At 50.6% G+C, this 25,000-nt stretch overlaps 1 protein-coding gene across 4 annotated transcripts in view; it reads right to left on the reverse strand.

Moving 5' to 3' along the window:
• Positions 1-25,000, reverse strand: part of LOC143035174 (uncharacterized) — a 219,751-nt gene that overhangs the window by 1,057 nt on the left and 193,694 nt on the right. The window contains exons 3-5 of one of the 4 annotated variants that reach the window (XM_076201838.1): positions 9,794-9,965; positions 4,434-4,625; positions 2,421-2,523 (exon numbers count right to left, since the gene is read on the reverse strand). In XM_076201838.1, coding sequence (XP_076057953.1) covers positions 2,421-2,523; positions 4,434-4,625; positions 9,794-9,965 — 467 coding nt within the window. Of the gene's footprint in view, positions 1-2,420; positions 2,536-2,598; positions 2,666-4,433; positions 4,626-9,793; positions 9,966-25,000 lie in introns of those variants that run through there. The other 3 variants (XM_076201837.1, XM_076201840.1, XM_076201839.1) reach the window with 3 other exon arrangements.

Raw genomic sequence — 25,000 nt, forward strand, 5'->3', positions numbered from 1 at the left:
AAGAAAAGATATGCGAGTGGCTCTTAGTCAACCCATAACAGCAATAATATGTAGTGTACAACAGGACATTCATACATACATACACCAAGGCTTTTTCCCCTTACAAGGAAGGTAGCCAAAGTAAAAATCCACTCCCACCCATTTCATCCCCACATACTCCATTCCCATTCACCACCCCTCCCTCCATCTTTTCTTTGCTCCTCCTGGATGAAGAGTCATGCCTGCATCTTGCCCACTGCCCTGAGTCAGAATCAATGTAGCAACACAGCACATCCACAGCAAGGGCATTTAATTTAATTGGTGATCCCCCCTCTCCATCCCCTCATGAAGAAAAAGAGAGGACGAAGAGAAATCCCTTTGGGTTATGTCAAAATATCATTCACACATACTCCCTCGCCTCCCATCCCCCACCCACTCCCTTTCATGCATCACAGCATCATCTGTGCACAACCATTCTCCACTCACCCCTATCTTCTGTCTTCTCCCTTCCTTCCTCAGACTCACCCCCTTTTCCAATGACATTTATAACTCAGCAAAATTCTATATAATGGGGTTCCCAAAAAGATCCACCTACTGTGTATAATTGTTATGTCTTGTGGTGATGTATGAAAACCAGGCAGCTCACCCAAGCCAATTTGTTAAGAAGCAACTGCTACGGCAACTACAAGTATAACAGCATTGAACTATCACACCAATGACACTCAAGCTGGTCAAATGTTGTGGGGCTGAACTAACACTACTGACACTGTATGGATTAATTGAGAGGATTAAGAGGGGAGTGGAGGGAGTAACTGAAGAGCAACAGTGTGGGTAATGGAAATGAAAATGATGCACAGGTCAATTTTTTTATAAGGCAGATACAAGACTTTGGCAAAAAAAAAATTCATGGATTTGGGGAGGGTATATGACATGGCTGAGAAGAGGGCATTATGGGATCTGTTGCAGATATATATGATAGGGGGAAGGCTGTTAAGGATAGTCAAAATAGTTTATTCAAATGATAGAAATTACAGATCAGGCAAGAAGAAAACCCCTTGGGTTGCATCAATTTCTCATCCATTCATAACCATTCTACACTTGTACCAATTTCTTTCCCTCTCCCTTCCCTGTTTAATAGACACTCTCTTTGTACCCAAGGCCCCTTCACCCTAAACATCCATTCCATTCTCGGTGTTCCCTTCACGGAGTAAACTGAGGGTAAGAATGTGATGGATGGGTGGTAAAGGGGGCCTTAGATACAAGGGAAATTATGTCAAAGCATGGCAGGGAGGGGGCAAGAGATGTGTAGTGGTTGTGGCAGGGTGAGAAACTGATGCACCCTGAAGGCTTTCTTCTCGTCTGCTTGGTATTTCTAAGTAATGAAGCTGTGGAGATGCTCCATCTTGCTGTATTACTTCTGACCCAAGCAGTGAGTGGGGAGTGGGGGACAAGGATGACTCTTCATCCACCTGGAGCTATGAGAGAAGAATGTTGGATGAATGTGGGAGAGGTAAAGGTAGGTGTATGCCTTGCCTAGGCAACCACCCTGAAAGGGTCTTTTGGTATATGTACGATTATGTGGTATAGCTTGTATTAGGGTAAGGAAGAGGAAACGAATGAACATTTTAAGTAAAGGTGGGATGGGATGGAGTAAAAGGGGCACTGGGAAAGGGGAATGTCTGATGAGGAGGAAGGTGAAAGACAGAAGATAGGGGTGAGTGGAAAATGGTTGTGTATGGAAGGGAGTGGGTGGGAAGGGGGTAGGTGTGAATAATATTTCAATGCAGCCCAAAGGGACTTCTCCCTGTCTTCTCTTTTTTCTACACAAGGGGACAGAGAGGGGGGGGTCACCAATTAAATGAAGTGGCCTTGTTGTGGATGTGCTGTGTCTTGCTACATTGCCTCTGGCCTAGGGCAGTGGGCAAGATGCAGGAATGACTCGTCATCCAGAAGGAGCAAAGAAAAAGAGGGAGGGAGGGGTGGTGATTGGGAGTGGTGTACGTGTGGATGAAATGGGAGGGAGTGGATTTATCCCTTTGACTTTGGCTACCTTCCTTGTAAGGGGGAAAAAAGCCTTGGTATATGTCCTATAAAAACATAGAAAAAAAAGAAGAAAAGTAAACAACTTCCTCATCATGCCGACTGCATTTCAGATATTCTAATAATGAAATACATAAATTTTGTAACAATACTGTAACCATAACAGTTTTTACAGCTCCAGATCTGACACCATAACATGACATTCTGAAGTGAAAATTCAAATATTTAGAATTTTTTCAATGGCCAAACTTTTAGACCATCAATGTGTTAATACATTAAAGACTGATAATCATCTAAAGGACCATAACAGAAAACAAATTCAACAAACTCGAACTGTTAACAATGTGATAGTGTACTATGTTCAACCACAAGTCCATAACCTATGAAATTAAGCTTCTCACCTCTCTTGCATATGGGTTCTGGATGGTTCTGATGATTTCAGGCCGAGGGTTCTGGTAGCCTGAGAAGGGTTGACGATCACTACCATTAACTCCATCCAGGTCCCTGGAAACAGTCCTTCCAATAAATCAATGTTGCCATAAACACGTGAACAGGAAGAATAGGTGTTGGGTAGAGGTAGAAAGATGTGAATGATTACAATAATGATAAAGTGCCATTAACTCCATCCAGGTCCCTGGAAACAGTCCTTCCAATAAATCAATGTTGTCATAAACACATGAACAGGAAGAATAGGTGTTGGGTAGAGGTAGAAAGATGGCAATGATTACAATGATGATGATAAAGGATTGGGGGTTAGAATCTAGCATAAAACTGTATTTGAAATTAATTCCAAACCAGTTTTCTGAAAACTTCCACATCATCTAAGATAAGCAACACCAACAATCAATATGTAGCCCCAGAGAACTCTTCCAGGAGACCAATGGCTCCCAAGTAACCTGAGGAGAGAGTGTTTGTAGAATGAGGAGCTCTGTGTTTTCTGTGTTGGTACTGATCTACAGCTGGATTGTTCCCTGGAAAGAAGCCTGATGAGAAAATAGTGGGATGGTTTAAAGCACATAGAAAGATTGAGTGAATAAAGACTAGCAAAGAGTGTAGATGGCAAAAGTATATGGAGTGAACCGAGTGGAGGGAAGACTTACAGAAGAGAGAGAGGAGATAAAGAGGAAGAAAGGGGGGGAGGGAGAGAGATAGTGATAGAGAGAGAGAGGGGGAGAGAGGAGAGGGAGGGGGAGAGAGGAGACGGAGGGGAAGAGGAGAGGGCAGGGAGATAGGAGAGGGAGGGGGGAGAGGGCAGGGAGATAGGAGGGGGAGAGAGGAGAGAGGAGAGGGAGGGGGGAGAGGAGAGAGAGAGAGGAGAAACCAAAAATGAAATGGATGGGGTGAAAGGGTGTTAAGTAGGAAAGAGTAGGCAACACATGGGTGTGAATAGATAATCAATTGATGCGGCCCAAAAGGGATTATCTTTATTTTTGCGAGAGGGGACGAGGAGGTCAGGTCACCCAGTAAATGAAGAGATGGGGGTCCTGCCGTGGGTGTGCCGTGCCATGCCTTGCTGCATTGCTTCTGACCCCCAGGACACTGAACAGGAGACAGGGATGACCCTTCATCTACAAAGAGCCAAGATAAAAAGGGAAAACAATTGGGTGATGGATGGCAGTGGGACGAGTGAGAATGGGTGCATGCCTTGGCTGGCTACCTCCCTTATAAGGGGGAAGAAGCCTTTGGTGTGTGTGTGTGTGTGTGTGTGTGTGTGTGTGTGTGTGTGTGTGTGTGTGTGTGTGTGTGTGTGTGTGTGTGTGTGTGTGTGTGTGCATGTACATCCAAGTGTATGTACATCCAAGTGTATGTACATCCAAGTGTGTGTGTTAGTGTATGTATTTATGCATGTTTATCTATACATATGCATGTATATGTGCATGTATATGTGTGTGTGTGTGTGTAAGTGTATGTGCATGTACATGTATGTGCATGTACATGTATGTGCATGTACATGTATGTGCATGTACATCCAAGTGTATGTACATCCAAGTGTATGTACATCCAAGTGTATGTACATCCAAGTGTATGTACATCCAACTGTATGTGTTAGTGTATGTATTTATGCATGTTTATCTATACATATGCATGTATATGTGCATGTGTGTGTGTGTGTGTGTGTGTGTGTGTGTGTGTGTGTGTGTGTGTGTGTGTGTGTGTGTGTGTGTGTGCGCGCGCGCATGTGTGTAAGGTGCTAAGATTGAAGGGTTGGTGCCAGTAGGCGTGCTTTGACTTTGACACCTCACATATGAAGGGGGAGAGAGTGCAGACTTGGTAAAAATATACATGATAATCATATGAAAAAATGTATAAAAATCATACAATTCAGGGACACAAGATCACCTTGCCATCCCTATTTGGTTTGTCAATTAATTCTGTAAAGACACAGAAATCTATAGGTCAGCATTAAAACTTACTTAGTGCGTTTATCTTTGTCCTTCTGCATGAAGACATAGAGGGAGAAGAGCACAACAAAGACCAGGACACAGGCCACCGTGGCGCCCCCTGCAATGGACGCGGTCTCAACCAACAGCTTCTCACGCCCTGTCAAATAGGACCCATCCAGGTCTTTGAACTCGCAGCGCTGACCCATGTAACCATCTGCACACCTGCAAAACAAGAGTGTTGACTTAAGTTACCTGGGGGTCCAATCTAATTCATTCTTGCAACATGCACATGTAATGTACATGTACATGAGGTCTTATGCACAAGCTGATCATGGTGAAAGGGCAGATTCATTAGTGCTCTGGAAAGAGGATTGTTCTCCACTTGTGGGATAAACGCTAGGTTTTGGAAAGGAGCAGTGGTGAGGGGGCTGGTCTAGTTTATGAAAACTAGATAGATAATCATCAAAGTGTGTGAGCTAGGATGAGAAATTTAAGAGGGGGTTCACCTAACAAAATCAAATGCATTTTAAACCAAAATATGCACATGTAGATAAGTATGTTCACTTTGATTTACATTCGTTGTATTTCTACAAAAGTAGTTAAGCATGAAAAATCGTCATAGGAATTATAACAGAGTATCTGGTGGATTAAACTTCCAGAATTAGGTGAACGAGGTTTTTGTAGAAGGCAATTTTGAGAGAGCAGGTTTCAGATAGTCTGGAAGAAAAAGAAAAAAATCCTATGGGGGGGGAGAGAGAGAGAGGGAGGGAGAGATAGACAGTTAATATCAAATTATAAGTAAACACAGTTAACTTTGAATTATGTCCATAATTCTGAAAGGGGACTTAAATGTCCCTGATCAGGTTGCTGAAGTTATGTTTAGGTCAGGTCAATGTAGATGTCTGAGAAGTACGTTTATTTTCAAGTTGTGTTTATCTGAAGTAAAGGGATGGAGGAGGTGAGCAGGGCTGAAGGGTCTTTCGCAGACCTGTGTGGACATTTTCATGCAGTGTTCTATTGGGTGTGCTCTGGTGGTGTAATCAGAACTGTTGGTCTCATATTCGCTTAGTTATGGGTTCGAATCCCACACTCTTCTCCTAATTCCCAGTAATGACTGTTAACTATCTGCCCTAACAGCCCAAGTGATTAGGGCAAAGGCGACGGCTTCGGCCGCAGCTACTCATCGCCTCCTGGTTCCTCACCCTCTATGGGGATGAATATATCTGTAAGCAGGTGTTCTACTGGGTTGGTTTTGGGGCATCCTGTTATTAGTCTCAACGCTTTATTTTGCACAGTTTGTAAGATCCGTTTTCCTGATTGTTGGGAATTATGCTGTGGAAGTGTACTGGAGCGTGGTTCTGAGAACTGTTTGCAGACATATTAGTTTCCTTCTGCTGTCTAAAGCCTGTGATTGCAACGGATTTCGGCGGCGGAGGCAGGTTTACTTTCTTGCTGATTATCATAGTCCACTTCCTTACTCTTCGCCCTTGAGATTGCAACACTGAATCAACTCCAGACCCTAAAACCACGAGTTTGCTAAAGCCGCCGTGTTACGGCTCGCTCCTATCTCTGTCAACACGAAGGGATGTTGGCAGTTTTAAGAGTCGATGAGGGCATAGCTTGCCTGGCAGTTGGGTAATACGGGTAGTGGTGGTGGCAGCGGCAAGGTTCCGTGGAAGCTGTGCGCAGAGCAGAGGAGAGGTTCCAGGCGAAGTCATGGAAGCGGCATGGTTGGCAGCGAGGCGACAGTGATGACAACAGTGGTACGAACAATGGCGCCCTTTTTGCAACTTTCCCTCTTGTTTTGCTCAATATATTTTCGCCTTTTCAGGGGCTGACGTTGCCGGACTCCTCTACGCGTCGCCAGCGAACGAAGGTACAGGCGCGCGCGCACACACACACGATACAAACACTCGCTGAACGAACATGGCCACGACTGAAATCTCTCGCGCCTATAAGAGGGCAACCAAACCTTTTGACATCAAGGTATGGCTGTCAGGATTGTGAGAAAAGTACGAGAGGGAGGGGGTGGGAGCGGGGCGTGCGGAGCAGCACGAAGAATAATAGAAGTTTGGCTTCGGACGGAGAAACCGCCATGCGGGAGAACCACCACAAAGGTTCGAAGGTCCAGGCGGCGCTCGGGGGCCCTCGTACTGTATGTACGTATGTGCCGATAATTCCTTCGCTAGCTGGACCCGGCACGTCTCTGCGGTTCCCACTCCTCCCATACGCCTCACTCTCCTATGTAGCACACAATAACTCCCACCACTACCTTTACGACCACCTTGTAGTCTTAGTCACAGCCCCACCTCCTCTCCCCCAATCCCTTTTCCTTCCTTTCGACACGACTACTGATCCTACTTCTTAAACTATTACACAAACCTACCACGACCTCCAACCAGCCCTTTAGTATACTTTTGCTCCACCAAATACAGGTGCCCTCAATTCTTGTGGTGGGGAGGGAAGGAGAAAGAGGGGTGGGGTATGGGAGAGATATGGGGGAAGGTAGGGAAGGAGAGAGAGGGGAGGGAGGGAGTTGTTAGAGGTCCAAATTAACTAGCGAGCAGAGGGAGCTCGACCTTGCTGTTGTGTGCACCCACTCACGCGCACAGAGAGAGAGAGAGACGGGGGGAGAGAGAGAGAGACGGGGGGAGAGAGAGAGAGACGGGGAGAAAGACGGAGAGAGAGAAAGACGGAGAGAGACGAGGAGAAAGACGGAGAGAGAGAGGGGGGGAAGGGGAGGGGCACGAGTTTGATGGACACTTACGGCAACACTTTGTCCACCTACAGTTAACACATCGGAACTTAGGTCCCTCGCTCTCTTTCTCGAACAGGACTTTCCCAATCTCCCCCATCCCCTCCTCAAATGCCTCCACTCCCTTCCCTGCCCAACTTGTCCAGCAGCACAATGCCGGGCCTATCCATCATCACCAACCCGCGGACCTCCTCCCCTACAAACAACACTTGGTTGGGGCTCATCGGAGGCTGCACAAGGTCGGAAAGCTGCTACGTAGTTCTTCCTTCTACTCCTCCTCCTCCCCCTCCTGCGTATTTCTTTATTCGCGATGCCAAAGGTGTGTTAACCTCGTGACTTAGTTCAGCTGCTCCAGTAATGCTGCGGGGTGCTTTGGTTTGTTTTGCCAACTCTCGAGATCCCCGTCCCCAAGTTGGTCCCCACCCGAGTCCTTCCCACTCCAGACGAGATGACGGGGTCCTCCTAGTGTTACCCACGCCACATCTGCAACTCTGGTGAACAAGGCGGAGCTATATCCTGGTAGATTGCACTGAGAAGTGCATTTCGCAATGTGATATTCCAATATTCCGATTGAAGACAACTCGTTATATATGATCACTGCCACGGGGCGGATGAACGTCGTCGCCAAGAAGGAAATGAAAGGAAGAAGGCCGTGGTGACGAAAGAAATAGATAAAGAGCCCTGCCATTCATAAAATCAGGTACTGTGTGGGAACATGGGGGGGGGGGCTTTTCGTTCCTCTTCTTCGGCTGTATCCCTTCCTCCTCCCTCCTCCTCCAAAGCGGCAGAGAACCGAAAATGACAGCGGTTTGTATAGGGCGTCAGTGGATGTGCCGATTTCTTTTCCTTTCTACGTAAACTTCTGTCACCTGAGTTAACCGCTTCAAAGGGGCGCGCAAGCGCACGTACTCACACACACACACACACACACACACACACACACACACGAAACTACCTTTCTCATTGCATCTCCATCTATACTGATGACGGGGCAAGGAAAGGGGGGGACGTTTGCCAGGTTATTCACAACGGGACACGTATACACGACGGGATAATTAGGGTGGGTGGGTGGCTTAGGAACCCTTAGGATCTAAGTAGGCAGGCAGGCAGGCAGGCAGGCAGGCAGGCAGGCAGGCAGGTCACCTGTAGGAACCGAGGGGGGAGGAGGCTGACGCCAATGGTACAAGGGGACGACCCCTGGCACCCTTGCCAGCCAGCCAGGTGGGCTGCTGATCTCCACTCCTACTTGTGATGGACGGAACGCTGAGGAGGACGTCCAGCAACCACAGGTGTAAAGGATCCTGGCTCTGAGGGCAACGTCGACTTTGTGAATCATCGGTTTAAGTTCCCCATGTCAACGCTTGGCCAAGGCTCACCTTCAGCAGTCTGGTTACGCCTATAAAGGTTGTCCTTTCGGTCTTGCTCCCCCCACCACGTCCTTTTTCTTTCTCCAACATGCGGAAAAAAAAATTACGAACGGATTCACTTTTCTTCAGTGGTCGAGTATGATCCAAGTAATACACACTTAGATCTTGACAATGGTCCAGACAGAAGCTCTAGTCACGAACGCTCCAAATGACCATCTGTGGCGTCATGGGGAACCTGACAAGTCTCAGACCGGCGAACGGAACCTGGCGAAGAAATATTTGGTCTACCTCCGGGATGGAGCTGGCGGAGGACCAAGCTCTCGGGAGTGCCTCCAGGTGTTGTTGCCATGGTCTCACAGCAGCTTCTTTCCATACAGCTGGTCCACGAGACACCTGTGTGTAGAGGGAGGGGGGGACTACACCAATTCTAAGGTATGCTCGCAGAACCAGAGGAACCTGATGTCCCAGCAGCGGTTGCCCACCAACCCCCAATCCTCGAGTTTGTATGTTGATTGGAGGCCTCCCTTATCTTGTCAATGGTTCCCAGGTCTCACTCCAGACAACCATGAATCAAAGAAGCAACCAATATTAAACGGAATACCCAAACCCTTCCATTGGAGAAAAAAAAAGAAGTCTGGGGCTCACATTTCACACGTCAGACCTTAAACCCACATATGGAGGGCATAACGGGGGTGGGGGGGATGTAACTAGCGCAGGTCTTGTGCTCAAACGAAGACACACACGAGCCACCACAGTCTTGCATCGCATATTGATTTCGTGATCGACAAATATTACCCATATACCCTTCCAGATGGGAGCTCATATATTGCCTGACCTGTGGATAATGCTGTGATCTTACACACACCCCAACTTCGCGTGTGCGTGTGTGTGCGTGTGTGTGCGTGTGTGTGTGTGTGTGTGTGTGTGTGTGTGTGCGTGTGCGTGTGTGTGCGTGTGTGTGTGCGTGCGTGTGTGTGTGTGTGTGTGTGTGTGCGTGTGTGTGTGCGTGTGTGTGTGCGTGTGTGTGCGTGTGTGTGTGCGTGTGTGTGTGCGTGTGTGTGTGTGTGTGTGTGTGTGTGTGTGTGTGTGTGTGTGTGTGCGTGCGTGTGTGTGTGTGCGTGTGTGTGCGCGTGCGTGCGTGTGTGTGTGCGTGTGTGTTAATGAGGGACATTCAGACAAGTGCAGTAGTGGGTGTTGGGTCGTGCTTACGTCACCAGTCATTCATTAACGAGAGAAGTTGGGGGGGGGGAGGGGGATTCTATACTCACTCGCAGTTGTAGAGGATCGACTCTCCGATCTTGACCGTGAAGCAGGTGGCCCCGTTCAGGCAGTACCAGGCCGCGTAGGCGGACGGACACGCGTACGTCTGGAATGTAATGTTGGGGCGAAGCGTGGGCGAGGGCGGGCGCGGCTTGGGCGTGGATCGCGACGAGCAGCCATCTGCAGAAGAAACAAATCGGTTTTTAGTGTCTCAGGGCAGTAGTGGACAAATGCTAATATAAAGATCACTACTACAACTACTACTAATAATAATAACAATTATAACGATCTACATATAAACAATAATTACACTGTACGAAAAACCTCACTTTTTTAACCCTCATCATTGGCGCATGGCTACTGCCGGCAAACACTCACCGTGCCTAAAATCCTATGGGTAATGTAAAACCACCATACATACGTTTCCAGGTGTGTATGTGCAACCACGACACACTCATGTACAACTGTACTGTATATCCACCATGGACATATGTTCACAGTGTGTATGTGTGTATATTATATATATTATATATATATAAATCTATATATATATATATATATATATATATATATATTATAAAGAGAGAGAGAACGAGATTCTGGCATGCAGCGACATTACCGCACGCTACATTCCGTTCAACTACATTTTCGTGCGCTACGCTTTCGAGCAAAGTCCTCCCATGGGGACACGTTTGGACACAGTTGTTGCAAACTTCCTGGGGAGTACGGGGGGGGGTTTGGTGGAGTAGGGGAGGGAAAACTGTGCGAGTCAATAAATGCAAGGGCGGGGGGAAGGGAGGGGGAGGGGGAAGGGGAGGAAAAGCTGAACGGTCATTCATTCACAGGGCCGATCGGGCAGAGAGGGTGGAAAGTGACCCGGAGGGAAATGACATAACTCGCAAGAGAATAGACGGTGGTGGTGTTCACAAGGGAGCTGGAAAGAGCGGAGGACGGGTGGGGGGTGTGGGGGGGAGAGTCGCAAATGAAAGGAAGAGGCGGGGGGAAGTGGCTATCCAAGCAAGAAAACGTTGAAAAAATAAAGCCGGATTTCCGAAGCGTGAGTTGGAGGGAGACTTGAGAGGGGCATTGTTATAGAACAGTAGTGGAGGAGATGATGATGACGATGAGAAGAAAAGATTGTTTTGTGGATGAGGGATGGGTGTTTGTGTGCAAAGGCAAAAGGACGGGCTGGGATGAGAGGTGGAAGGGGGTAGGGGGGGTGGAGGTAGAATAAGAGATAATCGGGGAGAAAGAGTTAGTGGTTAGCGAAGGTCAGCAAGGACAAGGGGGAAGGGGAGGTGAGGAGAAGGGGAAGGGGAGGAGAGAAAGGGGAAGGGGAAGGGGAGGAGAGGAAGGGGAAGGGGAGGAGAGGAAGGGGAAGGGGAGGAGAGGAAGGGGAAGGGGAGGAGAGGAAGGGGAAGGGGAAAGGCATGGGAGGAGAAGCTCGGGGGAGAGGTGAGGGAAGCGACCGAGACGGAGGTCGGCGAGAAGGAAAGGGCAACTAAGTGGGTCAGTGAGGCGTGAAAACGAACCGAGAGACGCAGCCCTGGGGGACCAGGCGACAGTAAAGTGGCAGACAGGCAGGGGAAACTGGGACGGGGAAGCGGCAGGCGGGAAAGCAGACAGGGAGGCAGGCGAGGACCAGGAAGTTAGTTCATCGTGGCAGACGGAGGCCCTCGTGGTTCGGAGCTCCGAAGGGAGAACGGGGACAGAGACAGACAGACAGACAGACAGACACACACACACACACACACACACACACACGACACGATGGCGCAGTGGTAGAGTTCGCGGCCGCCACTACGGCGGTCCGGGTTTGAACCCCGCCCAGGGCTGAAATTTCAGTAACGCTGCGCTGCGAGTCGTTACTCGCAACTCTCGTGGGCAGGGGAATTGGGTGTGCGTGTAAGGTCACAGCATTACCCATAGATCGGCCATATATGAGCTCTCCTCCGGGAAGGAAATAGCTGTCGATCACGAGTCCAACACGTGATCTAAGACCATGGTGAATCACACATACTTGAAGGAGACAACCAGTTAGGTTGGTGCGCGCGCGCGCGCGTGTGTGTGTGTGCGTGTGTGTGCTCGTGTGCGTGTGCGGGAGGGGGGAAGGTCAGGTAGAGCTTAGCATGTGTGACCTGGGTCACGTTCATTCCATCCATCTATCCCTTCCTTCCTTCCTTCCGTCAGGAGTGGATGGTGGTGTCCTCCTCCTCCTCCTCCTCCTCCTGAGTAGGGTGTATTCTCCCTGGTCTTTGGATCACGTGCTGGACCCGTGAACGACAGCTATTTCCCTTCCAGAGGAGAGATCAGAGCTCGTATGGCCGATCTATGGGTAATGCTGTGACCTTACACGCGCGCACATACCCAACTCCCCGCCCATGAGAGTTGGAGTAACGACTCGAAGCGCAGCGATACCGAAATTATTTCAGCCCTGGGCAGGATTCGAACCTGGACCGCCGTAGTGACAGTCAGGGACTACCAACCGCGCCACCGAGTCGCGCGCGCGCGCGCGTATGTGTGTGTGTTTCGGGGGGGAGGGGGGTGTCATCGCAGCAAGAAGGGCTGAGACAACTCGAGTGTGCCCTACCGACGGTGTCGCAGTTCCCAAGAAGAACAGTGTCGTTGTATTCTTTCCAGTCAAAAGGTGAAAGAAAGGCAAATGATGTAACTGTTCCAAAGGATCTTTGAGCCCTTCACGTCTGCTCATGTCCTCTTGATCGCGTTTGCTTGCTGTCTTCTAGCCGGCGGCGGCTGTTCCACACAGCGCACCGCAAAACGGAGACCTAACTACGTACAACAGCTCGCGGTCTCCCCCATCCCCGCTTTCCCCGGCACGTCCACCACGTAAATAATGAAAACATGATTTACATGTCCTCATCCCTGCCCAATATGGATGGAGTGCACCTGCTAACTAGCAAGTCTCTGCTCCCTACAGACCAAAGACGTGCAACACGTTTTCCTTTTTATTTAGCGACTCGTCTCCACTCTGGAATGTTGAACGGCAACTTTTGACTTGCACCCGCCCTCTCCCCCAAATATCTCCTTCCAGCCACCTTCTTGACCTCTCGGCTCTGACTCAAGACGACAGATCCTGTACTCCCAGTCGACGCCAAGACGAGGAATAAGCGCGGGATGCAAGTTACGATCTCAAATTCATCCCGAGGTTATACACAATATCCATTAAGTTCTGGTTTAATACCGGGTGACTTATCCAGTTGAGGAACTTCAATCCCCCCGCACCCAAGTCAGACAGTCAGTCAGGGTCCTGCCCCTGCGGAGGCAACGCAACGCCACGCCACGCCACGCCACCTCACGTTCACTGACGCACCTGTGGTCGCCCATTCATGCCGACGCCTAGTTGATCATTGTCTATTCAACACGCTAATGAACTGGAGGTCATCTTTTCACGCGCATGTGCATCCGTAGCCCGCGGGATCCCGCGCGCCAACATCCCGTCTCTTCCAAAAGGGGTTGGCTATGTTGGCCCTTCTGTTGTTTTTTTTTTTTTTTTTTTTTTTTTAGATAATACTCCTACCCGGGCCTTATCTCGGTTCGAATAGGTCATGCGCGAGATGGCTAAACAGTTTCGTTTCTTTGCACTTTAACAGACTCCTCGTCCAAAGATAGGAGCTCCCTGCGGGCGACGGTGTCCAACATGTTTGTGGAGACAAAGTTACGAAAATACCGCGACTATTACTTTCTCCATCGAAGCATCACTGAAAAAGGAGAAAAACAAATGTCTGCCATGTCCTATAACTACCTCAGGTGACCTCGGAACTGCATGACTCAACATAACAAGAGTCCTGCAAGCCCCGTCCCCCGCCCTCGCGCGCCCATGCTGCACCTTCTCCACGTCATCCTACCACAAAGACCTCGATCCCACGCCCGGGCGAGGGGCGCCCGCCATCCTACCTGACGCCACACCGGAACTTGTGGGATCGACCGCGCCCTACTTGCCCCCTCCCTCCCTCCCTCCCATCACCGTCCACCCCATCGTAATCACCCAACTGTGTGGTCTATGGGCTGTTGCTTTTCAGCCCTGAATGGCTTGGTGAGTGACTGGACTCGTCAGGAAGCCCCCAGCAACGAGACGGGCCTTGGGAAGCGGCAGGGACGAGGGCCAGAACAAGGTAAATGAAGACGGCGAGGTACACTGACGAGGGAGAGGAAGGGTCAGGAGGGGAGAGAGGAAGGGGGAAAGGGACAGTGGGATGGGCCAACTTGAGCGACGGAGAGATTTGTAGCAATGCACGACGAACGGAAACGAAACAGGCCGGGACGGGGGTGAGGGTGGGACAATGGATGTACACAGACACACACAATAATAATAAATCCCTAAAGACACTGGTATGCCACGAGGACAATACCTTATTCGATAATGACGTCTGCACTTCATCTGTAGGTCCCCCCCCCTTCACCCTACCGGAAGTAGTGACGCCGGCAGGGGAATGGGGGAGGAGTGGGAGGGACTCACCAAGGGGAAATGGAAGGGAAGAGGGCGGGGCGAGTCCACGGGGGGAGGGGGGAGGGGGGGAAGCAGGGTGCTCCTTCCTTCCTATCTGGACAACAATGGAACTGAAGTCAGTACGGCGCAGGACCCAGTGGTTCTGTTGTTGTGTGGAGAAAGCCCGCCGGGGGAGGGGGGGGAGGAGGCTTCACTCAAATCGGATACATGGGGAGGAAGACAGCTCTGTATTTGAGGAGCGAATAATTAAGAAAGAGGGAAGATGGATAAATAGAGAAAAAGGCCACGCTCGCGCGCACACACGCACGCACACGTAGCCTGACGATACGATGGTGATGGGGTTGGCGCGTGCGAGGAGTGATGAGGTTAGGTGCAGGAGTCCTCACAAGTGGTGATGGGACGGGAGTGGTGGTGGTGCAGGGAAGCAGGCAGTGATGACGAAAGGGTTGAGTGAGTACCAACGAAAGGGCAACGACAGGTGAAATGTGACGGGATGGTGGGGACAAGAAGAGCTGCCGCGACAAGCAAACACTTGTAGGAGGAGGAGGAGGAGGAGGAGGTCAAAGCCCTTCAACCTGGAGACTTTCATTTAATATGTAATAATTCAACGACTCTTCTGTCGATGGGCGGCGGTAGCATCGCCCTCCTGGTAGGAAAGTTACTTGTTTGCATTCTGGTTTGTTTTTGACACCGAGTGTGGCCAGTGGCGTCAAAGAAATTTAATCAGCGAGAGAGAGACACCAAAGACATACGAAATGTTGATGGGTAGGATGTGGTGGTAGTGGTGTGCGTGCGTGCGTGCGTGCGTGTGTGTGTGTGTGTGTGTGTGTGTGTGTGTGTGTGTGTGTGTGTGTGTGTGTGTGTGTGTGTGTGTGTGTGTGTGTGTTTGTTTGTTTGTTTTGGGGACATAATTTTGGGATAACAGGAACCGGAAACAAGAACTTATAAAAATTCTTCGGATATCTGGAGACTCGTCACGTCGCCTCCAGGCGCCTCCTCTTCCTTCCTCCCTCCCTCACCTCAAGATCGGACCTCTGAGAAACTAAATGTACCGAACTTTCGGGTGTAAACGACCTTCAGAGATCTGCAAAAGGTCGTTTATACCCGAAATGTTCGACATACAAAAACACTTCAAGCTTTGTGTTATTCCTTCTACCCCTACCTTATATAATGTATATTTTACACACACACACACACACACACACACACACACACACACACACACACACACACACACACACACACACACACACACACACACACACACACACACACACACACACACACACACACACACACACACACACACACACAGAGGTACGTATATAAAGGAGAGGATAGAAGGGGTGGGCCTTGTTATTTGACTTGACCTAACCCGGTTTTGTAAAGCATCAGAACAGCTTCATGGCGGCGTGAGCCACCCACCCCGACCCCACTATCCCCGACGCTGCATAAAATCACTTGGCAGCGGAAGAATCTCAAGAAGGTAGAGAAAAGGAGATCTGGAGGGAGAGGGCCAAATTAAAGCAAGTTCCGTGACCACGAGGCTAGGAAGTCTCTTCTGAAGACAAACGTTTCCAGAGGCATTCCCGGGACGCACAGGCTCGCAGCTGTTTCCAATAACTCTTTTAGACTACCCGTATAAATAAACTAATAAACCAACCCCGTTCGTGTGGTTTCCGCACCCCATCTTCTTTCAGCTGCCGGGAGTGGAAGGAAGGGAGCGGGGACGGCGTTGGCGCGGCACCTTTAATAATGACGCAATCTCCCCCGCCCACGTTGGGGGAGGGGAAGGGATGAAGGCATTCTTGACCTTAGTCCCTAAGAGCCCTTCAGGACGGGCATTGTCGTCCTGCACGACGTGATCCTTCGAGAAGGAAGTCAGAGAGAATCTCCCTCTTTCGTCTTCAAACCCCGTCAACTGGGGATGCAGCCCCGAGAGTTTGACAGTCTTCGGACTGGACCCAAGGTCTTTATCAACTTCTTCTGTGATTCCTCCACCTTTATCTACAAGGAGAGGACATGAAACAGTCCCACAGTCATATTGCAGATTTCCTCTAGGAGGGAGATCTATGGATAGGAGGGGCACCGGGGGGGGGGGGCGCTCTTGGCAGGACATGACCCCGCAGGAGCCGCAGTTATGCTCGCCATCGCTTACCTAGCTGCTGCTGTCGTCGCCCCCACCCAAAAGGCCATGTCATATATAAGAGAGAGAGAGTCCGAGGCTGGTAGAGAAGTGGACAGAAAGTGGGGTAGACGGTGAGGGTTTAATCTTTATGGATCGGTTGTTTGTAAATAGCACAGTTCGTAGGCGAAGGTTTGCACAAGCTCGCTCTTCGCCTTGAGCCTGTATGACGTGTGTTTTTTTTTTTTTTTTATACTTGAAAACCAAGTTATGCAGAGATTCGAGATTGCTTAAGTAAACATTATTGCATATAGACTTGTAACAACGAATCCGAATGGAGAAAGGGTGGAAGAGAAAATTCAATTGGTTCACAATTGTAAGGGAGGATCTTAAATATAAAGTTAAAGATAATTGGACAAAAAAAAAAAATCATGAAGTCACTGCAGAACTTACCTAGGACCTAACAATGAGTGTTCTCGCGGGATTCATGGATTGTACCTTGGGAAGCACGTTGTGAAACCGGTATTCAAGAAAGAAAAGAAAATCTACAAACATTTCATTCCCCCTATACAGAAAATAGGGGAGAAAGTAGAAAGTATGGGACGTACTAAACGAAAGTAAGCGCATGAGAGTAATCTCGGAATGGGCGTGCGTGGAGGTCGTCGTGTTCAAAAGGAGTAGCCTTCCCTGGCAGCAGCACAGTTTAGCAGCCCATCGCCATCTCTAGGCGTCGTTGTCGTCGTCAGAACAACAGGTAGAGATGGAGTCGTTCACCGTTTCGTCTCGGGATGAGCAACACTCATCCTTCTGTCGTTCAACTCCGGGAGGGCTAAAACTGTATTGCATTACGCTCTGTCCCGGGAATACTGCACGAGTTCTCCACCTCCTCCTCCTCCTCCTCCTCAGGGGTGTTCTTGCGCTCGGAACTCTACTCCTCGAGATGGAAGGAACCCGAACTCAGCTCAGTTCAAATCAGCTGCGCCTCCGTGTCATCAACACTTGTGCGGAACAGGAAGAAGTACTGCCGCGGAAGGGGAGAAAGGGGACTGGGGAAAATGGGAGGGGAGGCAGGTTAGTTAAGGATGGGTAAAGAGTAGATGCGGAGGGTGGGGGTACATGGGGGGCAAGAATAAGGGAAGAAACATGTGAGGGGGGGACAAAGTCGGGGAGAGAAACACACAAGAACATGGAGGAAATAACAGAAGCAAGAGTACAATTCAGGAGGAACAGTACGAGGATGAGGGGAGGAGAAAGAGAAACAAGGTGTAGGAGGGGTAAGAGATCGAGTAATAAATACAAGTAAGGAGGGTACGAGGAGGAGGAGGAGGAGGAGGAGGAGGAGGAGGAGGAGGAGGCTCATCATTCTGAAGGAAACGAAGAGAGGATGTTGGTGGTGGTGGGGGGGGGCAGACAGAAGGGAGGAACAATGAATAGTTGGAGAGCGACCGGAGATGGAAGAATAGCGATGGAGAGGCAACGGGGATGAAAGAGGGGAGGGGGGGGTGGGATGGAGGTTCGGACGGGAAGACAACGGAGGGGAAAATCCCTCCCCATCCTCGAAATGCGAAAAAAGAAATGTAAAAGGAGGACGTAGAAGAGATGGGGAAAGTGTAAGGGGGAGATGGGATAGTAAAAAAGGGTGACAGAAGGAGAGGAGAAAAGAAAAGATGGAGGGGGGGTGGATGGTGCAGCAGCAGGAAATAGCGGGGGGGGGCGTACTTGAGAGAGGACAGGGATGGAGAGAGGGAAGGTGAAGGGGTGGAATGGGGAAGGGGATGAGGAAGAGGAGGTGGAACAGGAAGTAAGGTCAGTCACGGCAGGATTACGAGCGGAAACTAAAACACACACACACACACACACACACACACACACACACACACACACACACACACACACACACACACACACACACACACACACACACACACACACACACGACTCGGTGGCGCTGTTGGTAGAGTCCCTGACTGTCACTACGGCGGTCCGGGTTCGAATCCTGCCCAGGGCTGAAATAATTTCAGTATCGCTGCGCTTCGAGTCGTTACTCCAACTCTCGTGGGCGGGGAGTTGGGGGTGTATGTGCATGTAAGGTCACAGCATTTCCCATAGAGCGGTCATACGAGCTCTGACCTCTCTTCTGGAAGGGAAATAGCTATCGATCACGAGTCCAGACCGTGATCCAAAAGACCAAGGTGAACACACACACACACACACACACACACGCACACGCTCCCTCCAAAATCTGAGGATTTAAACTTAAAAAAAAAAGGTCTCAGACAAGAAGGGCCAAACTACTTTATGGAAAAAAGAAGGTCGAGGGAGGTCCGGGTTGGTAAGGCGTCTGCCCACCATCCTTCCTCAGAAGGGAACGGATATCATTGAGTTCTGCTGAAAGATACTATTGATGGTGATGGTGGAAGTTGGCAGTGGTGACGACAACAAGTGCTGGTGATGGCGTGGCTGTGGGTGCGCTTCTGCTGCTGTGTGACGATGGACGAAAAAAGAAAATTGTTGGTACACAGTGACAACATGTGGTGGCAGCCAGTTGCAGTGGCAATGGTGTCGAGTGTGGTGTGGGTGGTGACGGAAATTATTGGAGAGGTATTCAGGCAGGCAGGCAGGCTGGCGCTCATCGGGTGGGCGGCGTCCAGGACAGGGCGACAAAATGCCGTGGTCGTGGCTGCGCACCCGGAGTGCACGCAACAGTGGTGAGCAATGGGGGGTGGGGGAGGAGTTGACATATAGAGGATCAGGCATTTGTGTAATAAACGTGGTGGGTGATGGACCGAGGCGCTTTGGTATTTGTCGGGAGACCGTGGTATTTTCTCCTATTGTGACAGGTTGTGTGTGTGTGAGAGAGAGAGAGAGAGAGAGAAAGAGAGAGAGAGAGAGAGAGAGAGAGAGAGAGAGAGAGAGAGAGCGAGACCGAGAGAGAGGTATGTCATCCGAAATATGTGGAAAAAGTTTTGTTCCCTCCTCGCCCCAGCCCGGCAATCCTCCTCCTCAGAAGTCCCCATCCTGCCACACCAAGCGCCAAGAGCGGGGAGGCACCACTGGGTGTCGGGTATCCAGGGCAGCGAGCGCGTGCCCGGAAACAAGAAGAGGGGGACCAGGAGATGTGAGGCAAACCCTAAAGGGGGAATTAATGAGGAAGTATGCCTATTCATGGGGGAGGGGAGAGTGAAAACTGAATGACGGGAGGAGGATGGGGGGGGGGTTACCTGCTGGCGAGGAGGCGCCCTACATGAAGGGGAAGGGAGCTCGAGATTGCCCAATCGCTCCAACTGAGGGGAGAACAGATTATTTCTGTGGGGGGGGGGGCATGCATTTATGATGCAGCTCGTGACCCGCCGGTCCCCCCCGACTCCATATAGGGCAGGAGTTCCCAAAGAAGTCGATATCGATGGTACCATCCAAGGGGTCAATGAATAGCCAGGGGGGTCGAAAGGGGGTCTATGAATGTTTACTGACGGGGTCGAAGATATCATTGAAATCTCCGATTGGAAATTCTCGATAATTTATAAAAATCTGAAGAACATCAGACACCATTAGAATGAAATTAATATATATGTAATTTCTTTAATTCAAACAATAGGTCAAAATTTTCCAGTAAATCTTCAGAAATTTCAGCAGCGCTGACAACACGACCTTCAACCAACCTCTCCTCCCCCTCATTGTCTTTCGCGGCTCTACTGCCTACTGGGGGTACAGGATGCATTCCGTACAATTTGGCACCAGGGGATTTTCACAAAACGAGAAATGAAACAGTCATTTATCAAATACAATGGGCGCATATCATTTCTGTCTTGAACGAAGAACAAAATTGAGAAATATCGTAGTCAGAATAAATGTTAGAAAAATCGAAGAGGAGGTTTGTTGCACTGAGAATTAAGTTACATATACACAGACATATGTTCTGTGTTACCTTTTTATGTTGCATATTAACTACAACTACTCATTGATTTCGCCGTCGGTATTTTTCCTTGAATTAAGAGCCAGGGGGGTCGATAGAAAATTTGAAACTTCACTGGGGGTTCGACGAGTGCTCGAGGACCCTGCTATGGGATGTCAAATACTTAATGGTCTTCTCCTCCTACACCTTCCACACGATTTGTTTCAACGACATTGGTGCTGACTGGACAACGTTTGCCAATGCTAAAACCAACTCAAGAATCCTCAAAATAGAATGAAGCAAAACGAAAAAATAAAAGATAAAAAAAAAAATCACGAGCCTTGGCGGCGCTACGTTTTATTTCCCAGCCTCGTTCCTCCATTTCAGCATCAAAGACTGAGCACCTTTGACAAGCAAATACCAGACTTGGATATCGACAATTCTCCGAATTCTCCGTTCCCTAGCTACATGTTTTTCAAACACTGTTGCTGCCTTGCCCACCCACCCCGAGAAAACAAAAAACAAAAACAAAAAAACGTTTGCGCGTCCTTTCCTCGTCTGTCGTTCTGCTGCTCTCACTGGGAGGGTGGATGGGCAGGGCGCACAGTCTGGCAAACATCCTTACTGGAAGGTGCCATGCCTGTCCAGATGCCGACGCCTCAAATTGGTACGTACTACACTTTTGCAAGTAAATCAGCAGTAACGAGGGCGGAGATTGCGCTATTAGCACACTCGCTTTCCACAAATAGAGGATCATGTACAAAATTGAATAAAATGACCAACAGACGGAGGTCGCTGCGTCCCTACCGCCTTCGCATTGCGGTCCTTGAATATACGTTGTACACGATACAAGACCCTGCAGGAAAGGGGACCGACCGACCGACCGATTGACTGATTGACTGACGAGCCGCCAATCTCGTTTCGGGGAATACGATGACCAAAGGCCGGATGCCTGCCTACCTTCCTTCCTTCCTTCCTTCGGGAGAGTAAACCTGTGGGCGAGCGAACGAGCGAGCGAGGCAGACTCGTTCCATGACATTCGTATCCAGACGAAGAGGAAGCGCGAGACTTCGTCACCCCAAGGACCTCCACCACCACCACCACCTCCTCCTCCTCCTCCCCTCCCCACCCCCTCTTGGGGCCGCCGGCAAGAACTTGGATAATTGCCACGAGGAAGCTGACGCTGACACAAGAAGTAATCGCCTGGCGTCAACAGCTCCACATACTGGCAAGCAGGCGTCAGGTCTACTTGTGCTTGGACAAGTTCTCCTCTATGCCATTATCATAATCATTGTAATTACTCTCTCCCCTCCCACGAGGATGAGATTTCTTTCCTGTTCCATGTCTCATCAAGGAAGCGGCTCGCTCTCCAAGAAAAAGGAGAATCTTCTCCTTTAGGCGAAGGGTACTCGCACCCTCGTCCCGACCCACACACAGGTATGAGGAGGAAGAGGGAGGAGGAGGAGGAGGAAGAGGGAGGAGGAGGAGGAAGAGGGAGGAGGAAGAGGGAGGAAGAGGAGGAAGAGGGAGGAGGAGGAGGAAGAGGGAGGAGGTGGATGAAGAGGGAGGAGGAGGAAGAAGTGGGTGGAGGAGGGAGAGGGAGGAGGTGGATAAAGAGGGAAGAGGTGGAGGAAGAGGGAGGAGGAGGAAGAGGGAGGAGGAGGAAGAGGGAGGAGGAGGAGGAAGAGGGAGGAGGAGGAAGAGGGAGGAGGAGGAGGAGGAGGAGGAGGAGGAGGAAGAGGGAGGAGGAGGAAGAGGGAGGAGGAGGAGGAAGAGGGAGGAGGAGGAGGAAGAGGGAGGAGGAGGAGGAGGAAGAGGGAGGAGGAGGAGGAGGAAGAGGGAGGAGGAGGAGGAAGAGGGAGGAGGAGGAGGAAGAGGGAGGAGGAGGAGGAAGAGGGAGGAGGAGGAGGAAGAGGGAGGAGGAGGAGGAAGAGGGAGGAGGAGGAGGAAGAGGGAGGAGGAGGAGGAAGAGGGAGGAGGAGGAGGAAGAGGGAGGAGGAGGAAGAGGGAGGAGGAGGAAGAGGGAGGAGGAGGAGGAAGAGGGAGGAGGAGGAGGAAGAGGGCTTTCCCAGTGGAAGATGAGGCGTCTCCCACCTCCCTTCTGTGGGTGAATCCATCAGGACCTTCTCAAGGATGAGGTATGCACGCCTTCCCGAAGGACGAGAGCGCATGGGCCGCCAAAAAAGTTACAGACAAATGATCCCTCACCAAGGACGAGGCCACGAGCCCCTCCCACGACACGAGGACCAGCTCCTCTTGAAGAAATATACATAAAAATACACAAATAAAATAAGAAATAAATATATGCATTAACCAAAACGTAAATAAAATTGGGAAAGCCCGCCGGCTGCGGTCAAAGACATCTTTGCTTTATCTTGTACCTTCCTGAACCTCTGTCAACGTATCGGGAACGCACAGCGGAACCTTAAGAATGCAAACCGCCTCCCGAGGTATCTAAACCCCTTCGTCACGGTCTAGAACATTTAGATAATTACTAGGCCCTGGCCCTGGCCCCTCCCTCCCTTCCCGCCCCTCCTCCCACACACGCACCCAACAGGCCTATGGTCAAGAGGACACAGGGTCCTCCCTCCCTCTCTCTCTCTCCCAGCAAACTCAAGGGGGAGGGGGTCGGCTGCAGACAAGTTCCTGGGAACCTTTTCTAGCCTTCGGTAATGGGTTGCCACGGGTGTGGAAACTGTAGAGAGGGAGAGGGGAGGGAGGTGGGAGAGGAGAAGGGAGGTGGGAGAGGAGAAAGAACGGGTGACGAGGTTGAGTGGGAGATGATTAGTCCGTGTGGATGCGAAAGAGGGAAGACATTATTATACGAAGGAAAATGCGCAGGGCAAGGCGGAAAGAAACCCCACTCCCCCACCCTTCACACCCATCCATGCAGGCGAGTGACGTGGGTGTGGGCACCTATTGCTGCTTCTGCTGCATGGGTGGAAGATCTCGGTGGAGGATGGAACGAGGAGGAGGAAGAGGAAGACCTATGGTCTGCACCAACGCCTTAGGTCCTCGGGGTGTGGGATGCGAGTAGGCGGGTGTAGGAAGAGTCTGTGGGGGGGGGGGATCCTGGTGACGTAGATGAGCGAGATAATGGTTCAGGCGACACTGACAACGAGGAGAAACAAAATAATCAAACGCGAAGATTGCAAAGCATCAAGGACAATATCGTAAAGGCAAATTGTGTGGATGACGGGGCGAAGGGAGGGAGGGAGGGAGGGAGGGAGGGAGGGGCTAGGATAAAGGTGGGCATCAAGGGAGAAGAGGCTGCGTTCCGAGTTCAGAGGTGTAGTAGGTTTGGGGGGGGGGGGTGTCCGGGGTATGGGAACGGGGCAGCTTGTAGTCGTAGGCTGTGACGGCGTTTCACTCTAATGGGAGTGGGTCAATGGAAAGGTGCGGCAGGGAGGGAGGGGAGGAGGGAGGGGAGGAGGGAGGGGAGGAGGGAGGAGAAAGGAGGGGGGAGGAAGGGGTAAGCAGGGGGAAGAAGGGGAGGGAGGGGGGAAAGGAGGGGGAGGGGGAGGTAGGGCTAAAGGGTGGAGGGGGAAGGAGGGGGAGGGCGGGAGGTACTGGGTGAGAGAGAAGGGAGATACGTAATGTGAAAGAGGGACACAAAGAGAACGAGGGAGGGATGGGAGGGAGAAAACGGGAAGTAGTGGAGGGACGAAGAGGAGGAAGCGAGGGAGGGGAGGGGAGGGGAGGGGAGGGGAGGGGTGTGGAGGCCGGAGGGACGAAATTGGATAAACAGAAACAAAGGACAGAGTGCAGAGGAAGGGAGCTAAAGAGGAAGGAGAGAGGAGTGAAGAAGAGAAAAGGAGGAGTGAAGAAGAGAAAAGGAGGAGGGAAGAAGAGAAAAGGAGGAGGGAAGAAGAGAAAAGGAGGAGGGAAGAAGAGAAGAGGAGGAGGGAAGAAGAGAAGAGGAGGGAAGAAGAGAAGAGGAGGAGGGAAGAAGAGAAGAGGAGGGAAGAAGAGAAGAGGAGGAGGGAAGAAGAGAAGAGGAGGGAAGAAGAGAAGAGGAGGAGGGAAGAAGAGAAAAGGAGGAGGGAAGAAGGGAAATGGAGGAGGGAAGAAGGGAAAAGGAGGAGAAAAGAGGAGAGGGGGTATATGAAAAACGGGGGGGAGGGACACGAAGGGGAAAAAACGGAGGGAGAAATTGAAAAGAACAGAAAGAAAGGAAAGTAAGGCAGGGCGGGAGTGATAGAAGGGAGGAAAGGGAATAAAATGTAGCTAAAGAGAGGAGGAAGCAGAAAAAAGAGAGAAGGAAAGGGATGGATAAAAGAAAAGGGAGGGAAGGTGGGAAGACAAGAGGGAAGGGATAAAAGGGAGCGAGAGAATTAAAAAAAGGGAGCGTGGGATGGGATGGGGTAGGATGGGACAAGAGGGAGGGAGGGGAGAAAGAGGGAGTAAATGAAGACTGGGGGAGGCGGTGGGAGAGGGGAGGCGGTGGGAGAGGGGAGGCGAATGGAGGGTGGGGCAGGGACAAGTAGGAAGAGACATGCCTGAGAAGGAAAGGTAGACGGGAGGAGGGAGGAGGGAGGATAGGAGAGCAAAAAAGGGAGAGGGAGAGGAGAAGAGCAAGATAGCGGGAGAGGAGGAGGGGAAGAGAGCAAGAGGGAGGGGTACAGAGGAAATAAGGGAAGAGGGAATTCAGTACGATGGAGAAAGTAGGGAGGCAACGGCGGGGGAGAGAGGATGGGTGCTGAGGTCAGCCGGGCCGGAACGAGTCCTAC

This window comes from Oratosquilla oratoria, chromosome 18 (genome assembly GCF_046742065.1).
Source record: "Oratosquilla oratoria isolate Oo_2021 chromosome 18, ASM4674206v1, whole genome shotgun sequence".
Classification (NCBI taxonomy): domain Eukaryota; kingdom Metazoa; phylum Arthropoda; class Malacostraca; order Stomatopoda; family Squillidae; genus Oratosquilla; species Oratosquilla oratoria.